This window comes from Sinocyclocheilus anshuiensis, unplaced genomic scaffold (assembly GCF_001515605.1).
Source record: "Sinocyclocheilus anshuiensis isolate Anshui unplaced genomic scaffold, SAMN03320099.WGS_v1.1 scaffold949, whole genome shotgun sequence".
NCBI classification, from domain to species: domain Eukaryota; kingdom Metazoa; phylum Chordata; class Actinopteri; order Cypriniformes; family Cyprinidae; genus Sinocyclocheilus; species Sinocyclocheilus anshuiensis.
This window is the reverse complement of record NW_015554135.1, coordinates 1-23427: the sequence shown is the minus strand read 5'-3', so window position 1 is coordinate 23427 and position 23427 is coordinate 1. Positions and strand designations below refer to the sequence as shown.

The 23427-nt window shown below is 36.0% G+C and overlaps 2 protein-coding genes and 1 pseudogene across 6 annotated transcripts in view; 1 reads left to right on the top strand and 2 right to left on the bottom strand.

The window, feature by feature from the left end:
* Positions 1–15931, bottom strand: part of LOC107670373 (SLIT-ROBO Rho GTPase-activating protein 1-like) — a 114866-nt gene extending 98935 nt beyond the window's left edge. For 2 of the 5 annotated variants that reach the window (XM_016462947.1, XM_016462950.1), the window contains exon 1: positions 15375–15931. In XM_016462947.1, coding sequence (XP_016318433.1) covers positions 15375–15444 — 70 coding nt within the window. In that variant the 5' untranslated portion in view covers positions 15445–15931. The remainder of the gene's footprint in view (positions 1–15374) is intronic. The other 3 variants (XM_016462946.1, XM_016462949.1, XM_016462948.1) reach the window with 2 other exon arrangements.
* A 2318-nt stretch (positions 15932–18249) lies between these two features.
* rxylt1 (ribitol xylosyltransferase 1) lies at positions 18250–21477 on the bottom strand. The gene is made up of 6 exons (XM_016462936.1): positions 21255–21477; positions 20941–21108; positions 20738–20840; positions 19859–20173; positions 19516–19686; positions 18250–18717 (listed from the first exon to the last, which is right to left on the bottom strand). Exons 1-6 carry the CDS (start codon positions 21397–21399, stop codon positions 18315–18317), a joined length of 1305 nt encoding a protein of 434 aa, XP_016318422.1. The 5' UTR covers positions 21400–21477; the 3' UTR covers positions 18250–18314.
* Positions 21478–21879: 402 nt separating this feature from the next.
* Positions 21880–23395, top strand: LOC107670361 (cytochrome b-c1 complex subunit Rieske, mitochondrial-like; annotated as a pseudogene).
* Positions 23396–23427: the final 32 nt, after the last annotated feature.

Here is a 23427-nt window from a genome sequence, read left to right as displayed (position 1 = left end):
ACCACACGAAATTCAGATGTGGGGGGGTAATTTCAAAATCACACAAGGTCCCCAGATAATACTAATCCCGTGCGAATAGGGCTAATGTCAGCTTTCTTTTTAGATGCGTCATCAAAGCAAAAACAACAATTACTCTCGGTAGTTCCAGTGATATTATCGTGGTGCTTTTCTCTGGTTACGAACGCTGTGACTGGACATTTAAAAAAAAAAAATACATGTAATGCACATGTAAATTAACATGTGAATCGGACTGTAAAGGTTAGGGTTCCTTTAAACTGAACTTTCAGTTCTGAACAAGAACAGCATTCTAATTAATCAATTGGTTTAAGATGCTACCTAAGAAGGTAGCTTCCCATTTAGACAAGGCAGCCAGGTTTTGAAGTTAAACTAATAGCGGCCCAAAGGGACTAAGTATTCTGAAATCAGCCTCTAGAGCTTCAACACACTGTGGATAAACGCATTTCCTCCTTAACTGCAATACTCACCATCCTATAGGGCAATTAAAATCTCTCATCTAAGCTAGATAATTCACCTAGTGGTAATTTGTTTCAGGCGGTGCATTACGCAATTAGACCAATGAAGATTTATCACAAAGTGCATTCTGGAAATGAAGCACTTCTCCTGTTGGCAATGTCAGAGCATCTCGTGCAAACATGCATGCATCTCCTCTCGCTCTCACTCAAGAGCTTCGCTTCTGGCAAAAAGAACAGCGCTCCAACGTGGATACAAGTGAGTGCAAAAACACTTCAGTGTTCACAGTGTCAAGCGTGGTCTATTTTCAGTGCTAGCTGCCTGTGTCCTTGAGTAACTGTTCTTTTAAGCAGAGCAACACTCAACACTGCTGTCAGCCCTGTTACTTCAAGCCATTATAAAACTGAACCAGGTCTTCTGGGAGACACGTCAAAGCGAGTATGCTCCTTTTCCACCCAACCTGAAAAACAAAGACCTACATAACCCTACCGTGCAAAAAAAATAATATTTTTTTCTACCTTGCTGCTTTGTGCAGGCTGTGCTGAGCCAGAGCACTGGGGGTAGTTTTACATGGAAATCAGCAGAAATGTAGATTGGAAACCTGATTAACACAATGGAGACTGGTGTCTCCATGACCTTAGAAAACTCTTGCTGATTCATCACACTATTTTTCAGAGGGCATTTTTGTAACATGTGAGATAAAAATTATGTAAAAAAAAAAAAAAGGATGAATAATTCAAGGGGATGACCACAGGATGTCCACAGTCACAGCAGTCAATGCCGGAGGCCATACTACTCCAGTGAGAAAGGAAATAGCCAAGGGAGAAAAAGCTTGGAAAACTGTGCAAATTGGAAAATAGGCAAAAAAAAATGTGGTTCTTAGGATTTAACTAAAATATCTTTAGCTCAATTCAATGTATAAATATTTACCTGCCCAAATAAGGCTATCCATCTAGTAGCTTAAAGGGGTCATATGATGCTGCTAAAAAGAACATTATTTTGTGTATTTGGTGTAATGAAATGTGTTTATGTGGTTTAAGGTTCAAAAAACACATTATTTTCCACATACTGTACATTATTGTTTCTCCTATATGCCCCGCCTTTCTGAAGCGCGTCGATTTTTACAAAGCTCATCGTTCTAAAAAAGCGAGGTGTGCTGTGATTGGCCAGCTATCCAGTGCGTTGATTGGCCGAATACCTGAAGCATGTGACAGAAATGTTCTTTGAGACTTTAGTCTTTGCAACTTTAAAGATCTTCTTTATGCACCAAGAGCTTGTAACACTCCGAAGAGAAAGGAAAAATTGAAATTGCATCATATGACCCCTTTAATAAGGCTGACTAAAATATTAAACATTCACAATATATTTGCAAAGATTTTGCTAGTGATATAAAATGAAGCAAGACTGTGAATTTTATTATGATTTTAATGCACTTTTAATTGGCTATTAAGTTTCCTAATGAGTGTAATCATTAGTATAATTTATCAATTAGTCCAATTAGCATATCTGATTAGCATAAATTAGCCTATTTAAGTAGCAAAAAAGGCATTCAAATTGTTAAGCTTGATTCATTTCCATGAATCATTTCAAAATGTCAAGTGTTAATTCATAACTTTGATTTAATTATTCAAATGCACCGTCACTCAAATTCCCAATGTGGCAGGTTTTATGTATAATATTTTTTATTTATTTTTTTTTTTTTAGTGAGTGAAAAAGTGACGTGATAGCCAAGTATGGCCAAGTTTGATGTCCCATACTCTGAATTTGTGCTCTCTATTTAACTCATCCAAGTGCACACACACACAGCAGAGAGTAGTGAACACACACACTAGTGTTGGGCGATATGCTCAATTTTCATATCGTCCTATCGTCAGCCTGTGAGATCGCCGATACACGATATTATCGTGCTAATTTATGTAATTATTTAGCCTACTTAGTTTCATTGCGAGAAAGTGAACCAACTCCAGCATAAGGCTAAAAGAAGCCTACTGTTTTTAATATGACTGAATTTGTATTTAACATGATAACAAATTAATAGAAACATCGTAAGTTACTAATTATAATGCTTACATTTCCTCAGTTATTCAAAAAGCAGCTACAGAAAACGAGCAAAGAACATTACATTACCAAAGAACATCATCACAAGCTCAGTCTAGCGCGAGTTTATGCACTTTAAAAACACTCCCGTTAAACTCAGTGAATCTACACTATATGATGAATAAATCTCTTATACTTACATCTGCACTTTGTTGTTTATAATGAGAATTCGCGAGTCAGAATTCAGTCAGCGCGCGCTGAACAACAGAACAGCTGTTTCAGTGATGACTCATCTGAACGCCTCTGATTGGCCATTGCATTCATAAGCTCAGCATAATAGTGTGTGATTGGTTTGAACGCACAATACTGTAAAAACGTGGAAAAAGAAATATAATGCAACAAATAAGCCCTAATATTAATTAGATAGTATTACTAGCCTGATAATAATAATAATAATAATAATAATCGTCTTGCTATCGTCAAAGGCATCAGCCACAGGCGATATCTCTGTCTATCGTCGATACACGATACTATCGTCTATCGGCACAACCCTAACACACACACACACCCGGTGTATTGGTATTCGTGGTATTGAAGGTGGAAGAGAGTGCTGGTCATTCACTCCCCCCACCTACAATCCCTGCCAGTACCGAAACTCGAACTCAGGAAGAAACGTTTACTTATGACCTTTAGGTTATAAGTCCGACTCTCTAAACATTAGGCCATGACTGCCCACTATATTAAAGACATTTACAGGTAAATATTCCTTTTTAGTCTATTGTTATAACAGTGCATCAAATATTCTTCTTTTAGTTAGTCCTTTTAAGTAAATTCATAAACATCAATACATAGTTAATATTATGAATTAAATATGTATATTTGAGTTATAACTCTAAACTGTCCTAATCTATAGGACAATGTATTAAAATATGCAGTTTGCACATAATTATGGTGGGGTTCTCTGTGGTTTGACTGCTGTATTGCTGTTTCACACTAAGAAAAGTTTTGTATTCTATACCTTACTTACAAAGCTCCTTAATGATCATCAACCACATGCAGATCCATGTATAGACCATCTGCAGCTCAGCACAGAGCGTGGAAGAGAGATGTACTACAAAAGATGCTGCTCTAGTGGGAAATGTCTGTTTATAATGGATCTATAGAAGACAACAAGATCCATTAACATCTCTCTTATGATAAAACACTCCATAAGACACTTCCCGCACCAGACCTCACCACTCAGTGGGACAGCCATGAAGCTCACTGAAATATAAGACAAAAATTATATATTGCAGTCCTGATGAAGAGTTTAAACTAGTCTAAATGAGCATTTTGCATTTCAAGGAAGATTTCTAGAAACTACATGACTTGCAATCCTGCAATTTTGTGAAGAGCTAATACTTTTAACAATTACAATTTTCTAGTTACTTTAGATTAATCTACAATATTTTGGTGTAACATTTAAATAAACAGCTTTTTTGTAAGTTGTCTTTTGCCTACTGGCTTTAAAAAAATTGAATTTAAAATAGCTATTTTATAGAATAAAGGCTATGTAATGTCAAAAATGAATAATTTCCATTATTTAAAAAATTGGGAAGGTTTAATCTCCAGTACAGATTCATAAACTCAAACTTCTTAATTCCTTTATTTTTTATAATAAAACACTCTGGTGCTCTTAATAGTGTGCAGGAGCTTAAAAAGGTCCCTGAATTGTAAGGCAGCACTAATTTAAATGTCATAAAAAGGACCTGAATAATATGCTTTCCATGTGTGACTGCTGCTTAGAAAAGAACCACAGCGTTCATATTGATATCAATAAATGGCCTTTTCTTTGGGAATCCCACACATCCGTGGCTGGAACCATAAACCCTGTCTAAAGTTTCTGCCTCTGGGGAGGGAGCTGCACAGACCAGGCCATGGCACATCAGACGGGTCTGTGTACCCCACTGAATCTCTGAGACCACAGCTCACACCCCGACCACAAAAAGGCCTTATCGTGTGGGAGAGATAGAGAGAACCCATGGCAAACAATTCCCAACAACAACTCCAAAAACAGACGCAACCAGGGGCAAAGGCAGCTGCGTTAAAAAAGAACGTAGAGGGAAGATGTTTTGGTGACTTCAATGCGATGATACAGCATTGTATGAGTTACATAAATAAATGACAGGGCTTTGCCTTTGCCACAAGTGATAATCAATCAGGCTTAACGCACACAAAGACGAGGGAAAGCCGTTCCCTGACATTTCATGCCTGACGACTGCCTTTCGAAAAGCTCGCCACCCCCAGCAATTCAGCGCCAGTGGCCCTAGACATCTTTTCAAGGAAGGCTTGCTGAAAGCATGGCCTTTGGCTATTGATTAGGCCGGGCTGGAACCCACCGCCTACCCCCTCAACCTTTAAAGTTCAAAAGGTCAAAGCAGGAGAAAAGAGGAAGGGGGTTGGGAAGAGATAACTGCGGCAGTAGATGAATTTCCCTTCAATCAAGGAACTGCTACATGGGACAGCAAATCAGGCACGAAAAAGAAAATAAATTTCAGTCAAATATGTGACACTTTGTGTGAAAGAATAAAAAATCCAGAAATATTTGCTCACAAAATGTTCAAAAAATGTTGCACATTTTTCAAATTATTGCTAAATAATAATATTGAAACAATAATACAATCATAATTAACTGTAAATAGCTGTAATATGTGAAAATGTAGTATTTAAATTGTAACATATCTATGCATCATGCTAATATCTATTGTGCTACCTTTAATTTATGCTAATATAAATGAAGTTCTCATTTGCATAAAATTAAATTCCGCTTAACATAATCACATCATCAATAGCCTCTCATGTCACCACAAATTACACACTGTCACAGAGTTGCAGACTGTTAAGGATAAACACCTTCTAAACCAGAACTCAAACGTTTGTCCTCATTGATTTCAATAGTTTTAACTTGACCAGTCTCCTGCCAAGTTTTCACTAACCCTCCAAAACCAAGAGCTGTTTTGACTTTGAGGTTCTACAGACTCTTCCTCCACTAAACTCGACTATTATTTCTTGATCATCTATCTGATGACGACAAGCATGGCCTGATTTGTCAGCGCAATGAAAGCTGCTTGTTTGCAGTAGCTGCCTTTTGATTGTTTGGGATTGCATTAGTTTAAGTAGGATGAAGACAAAGACATGCTGGGCTGAGGGCCAGCAGCAGTTTTACTGAAAGAACAGCCACGTCAGTAGACCTTATCCCATCATGCACACCTAGAGCAACATTAAGGACCATGCAGAAAAAAACTTGCTTATACAATATAGATGCAAAAAAACAACATATTTTTCATATTTTATGGTTCAGAATTCACCTGACCCCGATCCGCTTTGATGCTTACATAAGGCAAGTGCATTTAAAAGAAAGCTAGATGGAGCACAGTGGAAAGAAACACTTGGGGTCTAATTTTAAAAAGTTTGAATATTTTTCACTTGAAAGAGCAACACTTGAAGAGGAACAATAAAAAAATACGGCAAGATGCAAATGTGGGAGCCAAAGACATCTGTCAGAATGGATGCAATAGCAGCGATAGTTTAAAGAGGATACATTTAAAAACATTTTTTATGACTGCATGCAAACTGTATAAAAGCTAAATCACTGCATACAAATTAAAACAGTAAATAACTTTACTAATCAATTAGTTGTTGGATCACAAGCCAATTAATTCAGTGTTTTTTTTTAATGAAAATGAAAAAAATGAAAGAAAAACATTTAATGTGAAAGCACTATAGAAATACATTTGAATTATTAATTATTATATTATAATATTTACATTTCTTCAGTAAAACAAAAAAAAGGTAATTTACTATTTTTTTAAAACAGCATGTTGTTTTATAATAAAACTTAGTTTTTCACACATTATGAGTCTTAAAATATAGAAATGAGTCTTAAAATATATAGCTGGCCTTATATTTTATTACCAAGGGGATCCTTTGTAGGAGAATAATCATATTTAGGCATCATCTCCATTAAAAATTTCGAAAACCCCTGGCATTTATGTTCAGCAGTGTGACTTATTTATCTACAGCAATTAAATATGCATAATGTATAAATGTTGAAATGCTTTATAAAATCTGTAAAGAGGCAACCAAGTTAGCGTGTCTAGTAGCTTGCAACGAACAACAACCCGAGGGAGGTCAAGTTGCTTTAGTGGAAGGCCTTAGGGAGGGAATGCAGGTGCTGCAAGGAGACATCTTGGGTTGCTTTGAGAACAGATGATAAACAATGACAGAGTCATCAGCACAGTTGCTAAGGGAACACATACACAACCATCATGGTCTTTTGATCTTTTGGGAGAGAGCGAGCGAATGAGAGAGAGATACATCACATATTCATCTCAGGAAAGAGCAGAGAGAGTAGTGGGCTAAAATAAAAGTACTTTACCTTATTAATCTGATAAAAGAAACCATTAAAAAAAACGAAAGCAATGCACCGTCATGAAGTTAATCTTGATTGTTTGCTGCTTATCTTAATGGGCAATAATTGCCTCGCTGAAGCAAATCAGAGCTGATTGCAAGTTTCAAATGAGCATATATAACAAGTGCATAATGTTGACACCAGCTAATAAGAAACTTAACAATTAGCCTGTCGCTAATATGAACCCTCATATCACTCTGTGTATAAATAGGGATGATGATACAGAGCTGATGTAAGGTTTTGCTTCGGGGATCAGCGGAGATCAATACTGGTCAATGAGTGTTGAACACACTTCTGTGATCAGTAGAAATAAAAAGCCAAAGCATTATGATGTTTAAACATATGGAGAAACGAAAATAGCCTTAAGTTCTTCCAGGATCATGTTTACAGTCACCTTTTTGAAGAGTCACTCCACTAAAACAAACTTCTCAGCTGCAAGAGTGCAAGTTAGGTGCAGAAAGAAGATTAGAAGAGATTAAAGCAATTAGGTTAAACCAGAGCCGAACGGTAACGTGAGACCTTCTGTGACTCAGGAAGAAATCTCTCACCTCCTGCTTCTTCTGCACTCATTGAAGGCTGAGAGGCTTTGTTATGGCCGTTCTTGTCTTTGTATGCTGGTTAGTCTTAATAGTTCTAACCAAGGTCTTTCGGGAAAGGGTTCTCTGGCAACCCATGATGGGCCCCAAGGGAAGGGTTTGCTACCTGCTTTTTCTTCATTGCATGGATAGTACTTACTCAGGACTTTTTCCATGTCTGATGAGGTCTGATAAATTGCATGAGCTACAAGTCAACACGTTTTAATATGAGCGGTACAGGCCAGATAGATGAAAAACCATTAGGATAAAATCATATACTGATTACCTGTGATTGTTTTCTCACGTAACTGCATCATGCTTAAGATGGATTTTCTTCTTTCAGACAAATACAATCAGAGTTATATTAAAAAAATGTCCTGGCTCTTCCAAGCTTTATAATGGCAGTGAATGGTGGTCAGGATTTTGAAGCAAAATAAAGTGCATCCACCCATCATAAAAAGTACTCCACACACTCCGAGGGGTTAATAACAATTAGGGCTGGGTATCGAGTTCGATACTTTTTAGGCACTGACCGAATTGCCTCGATATATACCATCGAGTATCGAAAAATGTCTTGTCGTTCAGTACCAAATTTGAACACCTAAGGGGTTAATCTCGTCAACATCAGTGAGCCAATAAGCATGCAGCATGCTTTATGTGCCTAAATCAGTGATCGGCTCTGGCGAGGCATCAAGGAAAACGCATGTTAAGTAACCATTCATTCACACTGTAGCATCATGCTACATAAGACAATTTATAAAATTTATACTATGCTTTTACTCAAAACTCATTTTAAAACACCATCGAGTGTTTGTAATAACTTCCGATTGCGATCTAATGAGGGTTTTGGTCATATAATGTTGCAGAAATATGTTATTTGTAGCCTTTTATATCAAGCTAATCGCTACACCTGCTTAGCATTTCTCAGGTAAACACTATTGTTATATACAGTGGGTACGGAAAGTATTCAGACCCCCTTGAATTTTTCACTCTTTGTTATATTGCAGCCATTTGCTAAAATCATTTAAGTTAATTTTTTTTCCTCATTAATGTACACACAGCACCCCATATTGACAGAAAAACACAGAATCGTTTTAGCAAATGGCTGCAATATAACAGAGTGAAAAATTTAAGGGGGTCTGAATACTTTCCGTACCCACTGTAAATAGGCAGAATCTCATGAAAATCACATACAAATCATATACTGTTGTAATTGCATGTTTATTAGCTTTATGTTTCATCCCTGTACATGTTTTTCTGGAAGTGTAACACACGTTCGTCATCGGAGACAGGGCAGGTAATGAATCGCCCACGTGCCGAATTTGCATGGTCAACTTAAACATGAGCGAAATTTTGGTAAATTTGACCTCACCTTAGGGGTGTGCAATATATATCGTCTGCGATAATATCGTAATTGTTGTTTTAACGATGTGCAATTTGACATTTTTTATACAACAGTTCAATGAACAATAAGTTAATATTAAGAGACTTACGTTTTAGACACCATATTGCCTGTTTTTTAGCTCTATTTCGCCAACCGAAAATAATTCCAAATAGTCACCACAGAACAGTTCTGCATCTCTGAGCAATGACGGTGTTTCGTTCCGAATGAATCAACCATTTAAATTATTCGGTTCAGTCACAATGACTCACTTGTTAACAGTGACTTGCTGCCACCTACTGGCGATTTTAACTTCACATTTTAAGTATCTTCATTTTTAAAATAATTTCTAACATCAGTATTCAATGTTTTATGTTTAAAATATCAAAACATTATGCATTTGTAACTGCAGATTAAAGCACTCCATGTCCCTCTGAGCTGAATTAAATAGTGTGTAAATACATCTAAATGCCACTTCAGATGCAACTTCTGCAAAGATTAATTTTATTGAAACTGGTTTCATTTGTTTGGGAACAGCCTAAATGTCTTATTATTATTCTAATTGATTGATTAAATATAATAATTTGACTCAAAAGATGCACACTTTTAGAAACAATGGCTTTACTAAAGGTAAACATGCCCATAAAAGGTCAAATTCAATTTAAACTTATATGAAAAGATTCATTTCTTTTCACTGATGTGAACTGACCACACAGAATGAAGAATATCAAAAACTGCAGCTGTCCATGGTAGTCAGATATCAGCACAATAACACACTTGGCAAAATATCGTCTAATTATCGTTATTGAAAATATCCCCAAAAATATAGAGTTTTGTTTTTTTTTCAATATCGCACACCCCTACCTCACCTTAAGAAATATGTCCAAAATAAAACATATACACAGATGGATTGTTCTCAATTAGATCAACAACATGCATTAGAAAACAGAGAGGGTGGATTTGCCATTTTAATGCCGACTTTAACATTACAGTTTATCTAATGAAGCAGGTTCTCTATATAAGTGCAAACTTCTATGAAAAATCATAGATGCCATGAATCACACAAGACAGACTGCAACTGACTTCCAAAGTCGCACTCAAAGACACACTGAGTCCATTTGAAATACAAAAAATTGCTATAACAATATTGTGCAATAGACACACGAGGGATCAGACAACCTAACAATTCCTTGACTTGTGATGGTATTGTTAAGGTTCGGGGTGGCGGAGTCAGGGTGTGACGTTTGGGTGGAGAGAGGCTAATTTTATTGGGTGGAGTGAAAAGCCCAGCATGCATGGAAAGACTAGGCAGGAGACAGGCTTGGTCTATCAAACAAGAGAGAGTGAGAGTAGACACAGATGGTCCCATCAATAACCCCCACTCTTTCCTCCAACACCAAGGGTGTTCATCCTCTATACACCAAGGGTGTTCATCCTCTATTTGGGCACTAGAATCAAGCACAAAGACTGATGGTCTGGCCGGAGCAGATGGCAGGTATTTGTGGACCTGTGAGGAACGGTGGTACAGGATGTCTCAAGCAGGAAGTGTGGGAATTCTACTGCAAAAGAGACTTCATTAACAATAATAGGCAGTAAATTGTAATGACATAGCTGTCAAACAGAGGCATTGTTTTAATTACTTTAAACTGATTTAAGGTTATTATTTTGATCTTGTTTATAATATAGTTTAGAGCAAGCATTAAGAGTTTGCTGCATTGCCATTTAGTGCCACTACTGAACTTGCAGCATCACAAAAAATAAAATAAAATAAAAAAGGGCTTTCCGATTTCCAAATGAATCATATGACTGGGGCTTTTTATGTAACAAGCAAAACCTGAAACTAAACTAAATAAAAAAAATAAAAATAAAAAGTTGTCATTACAATAGTCTGTGCCCTTATGAAATAACTGGACATCCAGGGTAAGGCCAAACTAGACAGAATAAGGTCTGAGCTATAAATAATATCTTAGTCAGTAGCACTGAAAATTGCACAAGCCCCAAGACAGCCCTGCTAGCGACTTTGGTAACACTGAACAAACCTTAGGCCAATTTTAGACAATAACTCATAGTTCATTCATAATTTAGCAAGGCTGGTGTCAGTATGAAAAAGTAAAAGTGACATAACTTAAATCTGATGATCAACTAGCAACTAGTACTGCGGTGTAGCAATTCATTTTTAAAAAGTACAAAAAGATTCCAAATATTTACTATCTCTTACAGAAAAATAAATATATAGACCCTCATTCAGAAGTGCATGGCAGTGCATTTGTGTCTCGCTGGAAATCTTCGTTAGAGGTTATAACATTTATGTGGGGAAATATTCTTGCATGACAGGTTAAGGACAGCGTCCATGTCAGGAGCCAGCAGGGGCAGGCCAGTGAGTCGTGACCCGGTGCCATGAAAGGAACGCCAACTGTGTGACATCAAACAGACAAACTGGCCAAAGAAAACAATGCTATGTGCTTTGCCAGCAGGTCTAGGGACCAAATTATGAGTGTACACATCTCTGCACTTGCTATGAAGTAATGCATCCATGCGTCACAAAGTAAAAATAAAAAAGTTATATTTTTTAAAGCGGCATTCATACATTTTCAATCGAAAATTGAAAAGTCACAAAATGTTTCTGAAATACAAATTTAACAGATGCATTATTGCACATTTAGAGTATGGTCATTCTAGACTGATTTAACTAGCTTCAATCAGCTTTCACATCTACACAGCATCTTTGCCTTTCCATATTTTGTTATGTTCATCTTACATCATTCTCTCTATGCAGTCAGCGCCGCATGGAGCGCAGGGTGATGGATACGGCAGGTTTGTGTGTTGATAAGAAATGACTGTCAGGTTGTCCTGCAGCTTTCTATGCAGCAACCGCTGGGATTCTCGCACCTTTCAGTCCTAGCTGGCTGACCTAACCTGATAACTCTAAAATAAGCTTCATATGACTCATGATGGTGCTAAAGCAAACAATATGAGTCACAGTTATGACTGATTAAACATTGCCAAGTTTATAGATCAGAAGAACAGAAACAACACGTGGGAACTAAAACAGTTAGTCATGACAGACTTACTATGTGAAGTGTAACCTTAATAACTTGATTACTAACAGGAAGTATTCTTGAATTAAAGTCAACATAAAATCTCTGATGTACTATTGATCTTCTAAAGGTAACAATATTACCTTTAGAAGATATTGATCAAATTATAAGGTATTGATCTTACTGCAAAGGTTTGTGTTCGTTATCTTCATCAAAATAAAAATTTTGTTTTTTAGCTAACATCCCAAATCCCTCTTACACTCTTAATAATTAATGTTCCAAACAAAGGTTTTCGCAACAATGCCATATAAAAGAACTGTTTTGGTTGCTCAACAAACTTTTCAGTGAACAGTTCTTAAAGGATTAGTTCACTTCCACAATAAAAATTTCCTGATAATTTACTCAACCAAATGTAATCCAAGATGTTCATGTCTTTCTGTCTTCAGTCGCAAAGAAATTAAGGTTTTTGAGGAAAACATTACAGGATTTTTCTCCATATAATGGACTTCAATGGTGCTCAATGGGCTGAAGGTCCAAATTGCCGTTTCAATGGAGCTTCAAAGGGCTCTACACGATCCCAGCCGAGGAACAGGGGTCTTATCGCAAAATGATTGGTCATTTTCTTAAAAAAAAAAAAAATGTATATACTTTTTAACCACAAATCAATCACAAAAAAACAGGTTGAGGGAAGCTACATGGCAGACTTAAGGAAAGGTAAACTGACTGTAATTAGACAGCCACAATGACACCACTGCAGTATGAAAATACTTAAGAAGTATTGATGTTTCGGAAATATTTGTCCGAAACAGCAGTTTTGACCATAATAGTTTTGGAGGGCCAAAAGCAAGGACTAAAATGGTTCTTAGTGCTTCTTCAATAACATTTTTTTAACTGTGTCAGTGTATTTTATTCACACAGCATAGATCAGCTACAAAAGGTAAACATGCCAACAGTGTACGCACCTCATTGTAAACAAAAATTAAGCTAGAATAGCAATATGTAAAATTTGTTTAATTAAATAGAGGCAACTCTTTACTACAACTGCTCTGTCACCTTTGAACATGAACTCATTACATTGTTCAGATAGACAGTTACCAAATTTAGACAGACAGACAGTTACCCAAATTTCTCTAAATTCAAACTTTAAAAAAAAAAATTATAATAATCATTTCAGTGCAGGTAGTGCTGGGAGATATAGCCAAAAATGACAATATTTTCTACATTTTAGTTAAAAATATAAATAATAATTCCAATTATAATTCCACATTTTGACAATATTCGATATATAACAAATATTTTGCTTTTGGACCACTGACTCACTAAACACTTTTGATTGGCCTGTTCGCCTGTCAGCTGTCATAATCATAAAACGAAAAGAGGAGTGAAGCTGCCTTTCTGTCTTCATAAGTGAAACTTCTTATTGCGATAAACACAACATTCCCTTATTTTTTTATTGTCAGCTAAGATCTCACAATATTGTGTATCGCCAAATCTGCAGGGAATGCATATTGTTAGACATATTGTTACCTTTAGAAGCACAAAAACATAACAGTCAACATTGCTCCAGCATAAAGTTTGTGCTAAAAGAAGTCTCCCTCCTCCAGTCACGGAAAAAAGTCATGGCTGTTAATCTGAGGGGTGTTTTCATGTTACTACAACTCCATTTGGCTGCAGCGCAAAGCTAATGAGATGCTCAGCACGGGCGGATTCTGTGCATCACGCTGCTATTAACAGTCTTAGTCATCAACAGAGCGAGGGGCTGAACGTTCCTGCTAAATGAGCACTGCTGCTCTGACAAACCATGTCATCATAGCGACGTACCTCTCTCTCTCTCACACACGCTCTCTCCCTCTACATAAATAATAGGCATTTCTGTCTGCAAACAGCCCTGGAGGACTCAGCCCTTGGGGTGATGCCAAATCCCTATGGTATGCTTTCCTGTGATGATGATGCTCACGAGACGAAAAGGAAACAGACCATCCAGCTTAGTTTGTTGGAAAGTAAGAGGAAAGTTTTTAAGTAGTTCTGCTCAACAGTGACCTTATCATAAGGTGCAGCAGATTTGATTAGTGAGTTTCAATGACATTCACAATTACTGAATAAACTAATTAATAAACAAATATAAAAATATTAAATTTAAAAAAAATCAGTTGATGGAATATTTTCAAAAAATGTAAAATAACTAGAAAAATTGATATTTACTTTAGAAGTATCTTTATAATGAGCAAGAGACATTTGAGTGGCTGGGGGAAAGGGACAGTGTCTAAATGTGCCTAACAATATGGAATATTTTCAATATTGTTAAACATGTTTCTGCAACTACTTAGTCAAGTGAATTGGTATAAAAACTCAGGCATCTTCATCTAAATATAGCATGCCTGCATGCCAAGAGAAAGGAATTTATCTCATATTTCTATGTTCTCCTTTCAGGGTTAGGATTATATTAACTTTCATGACTTTTCCAGGCTTGAAAATCACAAATTTTAAATTGCCTGACACTTCTAGGTTTCGACTGCATTGCATTACTGACACGTCCACAAATGAAAATACTCAAAACAGAATGAAAAACAGAAAATAGCTGGGTTATGTAATGTTGAGCACAATACGTGCATTAATCACATAAAAACTGAATACACAAAAAAAACACGTTTTCAATTTCTGAATTAAAGTCCTATTTTTATTTTTGTGGGACTAGGCGGTGGAGATTGAAGAAAGAGAAAAAGTCTCATTAAAAGCTGAAATTCTTGGAAAAATAAGAAATGTTGGATTTTAATTTAAAGTAATTTGCAATCATTTGCATTATTTGTCCTCAAACAAAGCAGCAATGTTTTATTAAAAAAAAAATAATAATAATTATAATGTCTTGAGGCATAACCAACATTTAAGAAGCCATTTTGCTGCAATGTGACAAGAAAAGCATAAAAAGAAAGGACCAATTTTGACACTTTTTGCATTACAAATTTTAGAAGAAAAAAATATTTTGACCTTTTTATGAAAAGGTGTTTGTGTGTGGGGGGGGTCATATGGAACCAAGACAACATCTTGATATTTGTGAATAAAAAATAATGAAATACGTTTATATAAGTTTTGCCACTTGACAAGTCAATAAATCAAAATATCTGTTTTTTGTAATTTTTTTAAATAATGTATGAAACAACTTGACTAGATTTGTAAACATTTCTCCTTACTTGTAAATTCAACCTTTTTTTTTTGTCATTAACCCAACAAGTGACAAGCTTCTACCAAACCTGTTGTTTGCCAAATTAAGATTCATCTGATTCTTTAACACAAAATGTTCAATCTGTGAATCAACCCATCAGCTTGATGCTCAAGTGATCTGTTCAATGATTAAATGCTCTCACTGCACCACTGCCTTAAGCAGCCATTCAACTAACGTTACTCCTGCACTTTATGATCCTTACCTTTGACTTGAGTCTCGTATTCTGTAATGATCTCTTTATCCTTTTTGAACTTCACAGGAGGATTCGACATTTTCAATAGCTGTTCGAAATATCAGCAGTTCAGTTACGAGAATGTTTGTAAACTGGTTTATTCGGGGGCTTTTCCTATTTCCAGGTCGCCCTACTGTGGACAGTGCATCCCAGAGATGTTTCCAAGTTGCTCAGGCTGGAAATCCCAAAAGCCAAACACCGCAAATAATCATCGTCCGAGTTCCCAACGATTCCGAATGTGATTCCGCCGTCAACGCGATCAAAACAGAGCGCGCGCTAGAAGAGTTTCCTCCCAAACAAGTAACCCTTTCCTTGGGCAAATGTCCACGGCTTGTTCCAGCCCTTCAAGCTGTCTGTTAGTCACCCGCCGACGGATTTGGACAGACTGAGCAGCATAATGACATGTTCCACAGGGCCAGCGTGATTTTCAGCACCCGTTCCTCGCGTCCGTGTGTCTGGTCGCCGGATAGCTTCACGGATTCTGACTGGCCTCAAAGCAGCTGGAAAAGCAAGCGGTTGGAAATGGGAGGGATTGGAGGTGGAGGGGGTGCACGTAGCGGAAATTTGGAGACGGGATTAAACTCATTTTCTAACCAGTTGGTCCCCGAAAGTAATTTTGTGTTGTAGTTACAGCGTACGCGATTAAAAGCATTGCATTTCGAAGCTTATAAACAAGGCAAAACAGTTTGAAAAACGGATTATGAAATGTGTTTTTAAGATTGATGTATGCAAACGCTGTAAATCGTTACATTATGAATCCTTTAAATATGAATATGATTTCTAATCATTACTTTTAAAGTAAGCCTTTTGAATATTTTTACATGTTTTCAACAACTCGTTTTAGGAACGCGTCGTGTGTGACGCCTAGTGGCCAGTGTGTAGAATTGCACGAGTAACGCAATATTGTAATGCATTACTTTTAAAAGTAACTTTCCCCAACACTGTATATATATATATATAAAACCAGTTGTAGCAGTTTCACACAGAGTTAAATGTAATCCAATTTGGACTTTTTAATGACTTTTCACAGTTTTAGAGGGGGCAAAATGTAATCCTTTTAAACTTGTTCTACATATTAAATAAAAATGTTAAGCAAAAAAACGGTAGCATAATGTAACAAAAATGTTTCTATTTTTTAAAATACTAACAAAGCCTATAATATTGTATACATCATTTCTGAAGATGGATATTGTTGATAAACTGACAGTCAGATGTCACACAGCGCCTCTTACAGGACAGCTGCTTTGTTGCAATACTACTCGAATCGCCTTTGAATTTATCCTATTTCAAAAACTTTTAGGACATATCATTCCCTTATAACAATTTTAAAGAGGTTAATGGCATCAATTCTTAATAAAGATCGCATTTAAAACTCTTGGAAATGAATTCATCTTTTATTTTTGCTACTTTTATAAATGCGTTTCATGTAGGCCTATAGATTTTGTTTTATTCCTGTCCCAGACCTGGACTTTCAGTCTATAAAAATCCATTATTAAAAGACAAATTACATTATTGACAGAATTACGTTTAAAACTGATAATCTAAACAAAATGTGGCATAATTATAAGTCTTTTCCATATTTATTGTTTTATTGTCATTTTTTGTATTGTGTTATTGTAAAAAGATTGAATGAAATAAAATGCTGATACAATTTTCACACATTTATCTGCTACAAAAATCTACTTATACCTAAACTGTGTAAATGAGTGTCAAGCACAGACTGCTGTAGTATGTGGGGTGAGTTGTAACAGTAATTAAAAATATGGACATCAGTTTAAATTTTAACATCAATTCGATTTGTTAATCAAATGTACTTGTTCAAAATCATTTTAATATCATTCCCTATCACCAAGACGGAACAAACAAAAAGGAAACATTTTATTTTAACAAATACATAAACATATATATATATCATATACATATTTTTTTTTTTTTTTTGCAAAAAAGTCCAAAAGGTTCCAGAAACATCTAAAGACACATCTTTTCTGTGAGCACTTGACTGAATCCTGTTGATGCACTAAATACTCAATTCTCTGCATTAATAAAAGATAGTTAAATAGACATTGTTACTGCATATTTTTATGGTAATGTTATGCAAAACTGCAAGAGTCTAAATGCTAGATAAATAAAGATCAGGCAGGTTAAAAGTAAAATTAACTTCTTTTAATAACTTGCACTGAGCAGAAAGCAAAAAAACACCTTCAAGTGAGAAAAATGAAATGTTAACAATGTTAAATATCTAACCCAGCTAGGTTATAAACTAAAAAGAAAACATTTCTTACTACTTTTTGCATTGTTATTTTCACTGAAACATCATGACTTAATAAATGAATACTTTACAATAAACATGGAGGGCATGAATGCACAGCAGCATAAGGTAAAACATATTGTATTATAACATACAGTAGCATCTTATATTTCACATGTTTAAGATCAACAAGTAAATCACTGTGTCCAAACCAAATTAATGAACAGTGTTATTACAGTATTATTATCCAATAATAAGTGACAAGCAAAATGGATGTTGATGCATTGCATCGGCTCACTGTTCTTTATGTGAGACTGTATTAAAATGAAAAATGAGAATTTTGCAATCATTTACTAACTATCATGTTAGTAACTATCATGTCCAAACCTGTATGCATTTCTTTCTTCCGTGGAACACAAAACAAGATATTCTGAAGAACACTTTCTGGTCCCATTGACTAGTATTTTTTTTTTTTTTTTTTTATTGTCATTGGCCCTGAAAATATTCCATTACCCACATTCTTCAAAATATCTTCTTTTGTGTCCACAGAAGAAAGAAAGTCATACAGGTTTTGGAATGACATGAGATTGAGTAAATGATGACTGAAACGAGGAATTTTCATTTTTGGGTAAACTATCACTTTAAAGTTTTCCAAACTAACACTAGGTGATTTTGAAAAAGACATCTTCCAACACCTCTGTGAATTTGTCCTTTATCTGCTGACGAAAGCCACTGTACCACTCCAGTAGTCTCATCCTCCTCTCTGTTTTTTCTTTCTGGCTCATCCCTCTCTCCCTCTCCAGGATGGCAGGCAGCTCCCGCCAGTCCTTGAGGAAGATGAAGGGTGCTCCTGCATCTTTAAGTAGTCGGAGCGGGGAGCGGTTACCAACTGCACAGGCCCCTGGAGTCAGGACATCCTCCACCACGGGCACAGAGCCATAGGCACAGGCTTCATAGATGCGGTAGCACTCGGTGTTCACTCCCACCGGACAAAGAGTGAGGTCACTTTGTGCTAATGCCATCTGGTACTGTCTAGAGGTGTCTGCCGTCTCTTGAGGAAGCCACCTGATGACACAAAATGCAAGTAGTATTAAAAAAAAAAACACTTGTGCAATCCAGCAATGTTTGGGCTATTATTTGTGAAGGATTTATAGGTAAAACAGAAACATTATGAGAATGTGTATTGGATAAACAACAAAAATATATACATTATACAACACTACCGTTTTTTTCTAAAAAAGTCTCCTATGGTCACCAAGGCTGCATTAATTTGATCAAAATACAGCAAAAACAGTAATATTGTGAAATAGTATTACTAATTAAAATAATTTTTTTTTTTATCTTAATATATTTTAAAAAGTAATTTATTCTTGTGATGGCAAAGCTGATTTTTTTTAGCACTCATTACTCCAGTCTTCAGTGTCACATGATCCTTCAGAAATCATTCTAATCTGCTGATTTGGTGCTCAAGAAACATTTATTATTATTATCAATGTTAAAAACAGTTCTGCTGCTTTATACATCTGTGGAAACCATGAAAGTTTTAGAATTAGGTTTTTTTTTTTTTTTAGGATTTTTGATGAATAGAAAGTTCAAAAGTACAACATTTATTTGAAACAGAATTTTCTTGTAGCATTATAAATGTCTTTACTGACACTTTTGATCCATTTAATGCATCCTTGCTGAATAAAAGTACTGAAGAAAAAAAACAGTTACCTGAATACAAGTTTTTTTTTCGTTTTTTTTTTTACCTAACGATGGAGTATTTTAATTCTTTAGTATTTTACAGCTTCATATATCCTGCAATTTTGATATGAATGCAATTTTTTGAAAATAATGGACAGTACTTCCAGAAATACGTACTTCTCTCTAACATGCATGAGGCAATCTTTCTCCATGCCGTTCTGCTGCAGGACGCCCATGAGAGTTTCCCTGGAGGAGTTTTTGTACATAGTCCCGAGAAAGTTGCAGAGATATGGTCTAGCAGTTTTCAGCATCTGACCGCTAAGTGTGACTACAGGGAAATGCCTGTATCTGCAAAGAAAGAAAAAGCACATTATAAACAATTAAATTAACTGATTTTATTCTCAATTATATAAAAATAATAATAAAACCAGATGCTAATAAAAATATTACAGAAATACCTCTTTCAAGTATAATAAAATATAAAACAAAAAATTAATATTTTTTAAAAATAGAAACTTACGTGGCAACACCCAGTGGCCACTGGAAGATGTCTTTATCATTGACCCAAGGACTGTCGTACACAAGAAAGAGCAGGTCCACAAACCCACCGTGCCTCTTAAGGTAAGGACTGATCCAGTCATTATTGCACTGCTCATTGCCCAAAAGAACCACAGCAACCCGAGAGACCGAGCGCATCTGCACCAGACCCTGGACGTGCTGCAGCCACTGGATGGAGTACGAGATTTTCTGCTGCTCACGGCCATTCAAAACCAACACCACACTGTCTGTGTCGAGAGAAACGTGCCCTTGGACCACTGCTGGCCCTGTGTAGAAACTGAGGACAGATTACGTTTAAAGAGAGATTACAAAATTGTGGGTTTTGGAAATGGAACATAATGCTTTACTTTTAGGAAAAATATCATGTAATTAATCTGTGATGTCCACATTTAAAGTAAAACTTCTATTTTGCAATTAAAGGATTTATAGGGAAAACAGACACATTATGAGAATGTGTATTGGTTAAAAATGTTTATACATATTTATTTACTGTTGTTACATACTACATTACATACTACTGTTTAAAAGTCAATGATTTTTTAAAAATAATTCAGAATGACTCAGAATGAAAATCTCTTGTGCTCAAGAAGGCTGCAATTATTTAAACAATATTATTTTTTTAATTATAAAAACAGCAATATTAAGTATTATTACAATTTAAAATACCTATTTTATATTAATATATTTTCAAGTGTATTTTTTTTATGCATTTTCAGCATTTCCATCTGAATTTTAAAACAGCATTTATTTGTAATAGAAACCATCCGTAACATTATAAAAGTCTTCACTTTTGATCAGTTTAATGCATCCTTGTTAAAAAAAGTGTCAGTTAAAAGCTTACCTGAAATTGATCTTCCCAGACTGAATCTCTCCTTCTCTCCATTGGCTGGATTTGTCTGGTGGGTTAAGAGGCCCTTCTAAAATATGTTCCCACAAATAAAGTCCTAGGCAAATGTGAACAAAGAACATTATTTCATTTATGTTCTCTACTAATGCAACGAGCAATGCAATGATCTCTGGAACCAATAAACATATTCTACTTGCCAATGGCAGCTTTGCCCCAGACCTGAACTTTATATGTTTTTGGCCTGTTCTTAGCAGCATGATCTTGGTATGATCTGAAGGTATCCCTCCGCTTTTGCAGAGATAAGGAATATGCACGCTCATCCTCTTCCCATGGGTTCCACTCTTCCTCTCCTGCTTTTCCATTATCTGCAAACGTACATTATTAAACAAAGCTGTTGTTTACATGCGATCGTCAATTTATGCTTTTATTGCATTTACACTATATTATAATGTTTATGTTTATTATAATAAACCTATTAGATGTCGTCGCGGGTTATGATTCGTTGTCTTACCTATAATCGCAGAGCCCTTTTTCACTACTCGATGAACACGAGAAATAACCCTCTTGTTGAAAAATACATTATACGCTGCATACAGCGAAAATATCACATAAGCCAAAACAATTACGATCGCTATTTTCCGGCGTAAAAATCTCATGTTTAATTTTCAGGTGACCATCCTGCGGATCCCGACCAACGTGCCCAAGAGATGACCAATATGCGAACACATTTTTGGTTTTGAATCAGATCTCTTTTAATGAATTGATTCACGTTTGAACGATTCATTCGCGAAGATTCATTCAGCCGAGAACCGATGAGTGAGCTGAGAAGAATCGGGTTCACGAAAACTGTTCAAAAGAACCGATTCTCCGAAATGAGTCGAACGTCTCGACACTACTGTTTACATTTTCCCGAGACTGCCTTGCACTGCCTGTTCAAAAATATATTTAAATATTTCAACAAATACATTTAAAATGATATGAGTTACTAATTAAATTATGTATCGTACTTATCATTTCAATAGGTTTATAGAAGGAATTATTTTACCATCTCTGTTTTACTTTGCGCTTTCCGTTCAGTCAATAGCCGGTCAACTGTGAAGTACCGAAGGAGGAGCTTCCGCTGTACAACGCCGTACCGGCTGTAAATAGCCTTTTTAACAGCACAAAAAATGATGTCCCTGCCCGCTCGTTTGGGGGCTTTGTCCCCTTACCTGCAGGTTTGTGGTCCGCTGAAAGCATTGCTTCCCAGAGCAGTAAACACAGAAGTGCTGATAAAACCTGCTGTGTGTGGCAGGTGACCATATAACGTGGACATAACATAAGATGACAGGCTGTTCAAGACTTGACTCTTGACCAGTATTTCTAGACCAGTATTGGGTGTAATGCATTACCAAGTAATTAATTACCGTATAAAATAAAGTAACGGATTACTCTATTTTTCTGCAATTTAATTACAGTTACTTCTGATGTAATTGAATATTGTATTGACTACAGCATAATTCTGTGTAAAACAATAGTGAATTTAACGTCTAATGTTAAATGTATGTTTTTAATGTTACCTTGTCCCTTTTAAAATTCTTTGGTCAGTTCAAGAATAATTGATTCAATTTGATAGTATTCATTTGAAGGAGTTAAAACAGCAGTTATATGTCTATCCTTATTGTTCAACTGGTCGAAGTTTATATAGGATTTAGAACGTAATAAGTAACGCATACTTTTTTTAGAGAGTAATTAGTACAGCAATCTAATTAGTAGCTAGTAATTAATTACTTTTTTAGAGTTACTTACCCAGTCCTGTTCCAGACATACAGTATATGTTATGCTGCAGAAATAGTCTAAAAGTTAAAGGTATGAATAAGATGTCTTTATATTTTTTATATATTAAATATATTTACTACTTTCTGGTTGTTGTGGTTCCGTTATTGCATACCACCAGACCTCCTTCTAATACAATAATTAATCATATAGTAAATCATATTTTTGATATTATATGATTATATGTATATTAAAATATTAAAAAGTATAACATATCATTATATATATATAAACATTTTTTTAAGGGGTCATCACCTGTTGTGCTGTTTCATTGCATCTTTTTTTTCTATGCAGTGAAAGTGAACATCTGTGTTAAACAGAAGAAATATATTTTTGTGAAAACTATCCCTTTTAAGTTTATGCAATGACCGTTCTATATCCTTTTTAGGCCATTTTGGAGCACGTCTCGCTCACACCGACATCAAAATCCCTGACTTCTCTGATTATCGGCGTGTTGAGGTGTTGGATGCTAAAAAGTCCTCTCAGGAGAGCAGCAACGGGCCTTCTTTTACCTGGTGACCGGTGTTGTGCCGAATTCTGCACCCCTGCCAGATTATGCACCCCCTCGTTGAAGTCGCTACCTGATTGCTTAATCCTAACCCCCCCCCTAATCCTAACCCCTCCCCCACACCTAACCCTAAACCTACCAATACTGGGGGGTGCATAATCTGGCAGGGTGCAAATTTCGGCACTACGCCGGATCCACTGCTGTGGTGGGTGTCTACGCTGCCAAAACGGTCGTGACCCAATTCGTGTCCTCAATGAGTGCCTCTGCTGACGTCCTGGCCCTGTCCAAAATCGAGATCAAATTGTCCGACATCCCAGAAGCGGGGTTAAGTTAGTTTTGTTTTCGATATTCGTTACACATT

Coding starts and splice junctions, on each gene's coding strand:
- rxylt1 (XM_016462936.1), bottom strand. CDS start 21,399: ATGAGATTTTTACGCCGGAAAATAGCGATCGTAATTGTTTTGGCTTAT. Junction 19,687..19,858: donor TGGCCACTGGGTGTTGCCAC/GTAAGTTTCTAT, acceptor CTTTCTTTGCAG/ATACAGGCATTTCCCTGTAG. Junction 18,718..19,515: donor CTCATGCATGTTAGAGAGAA/GTACGTATTTCT, acceptor TTGTGTCATCAG/GTGGCTTCCTCAAGAGACGG.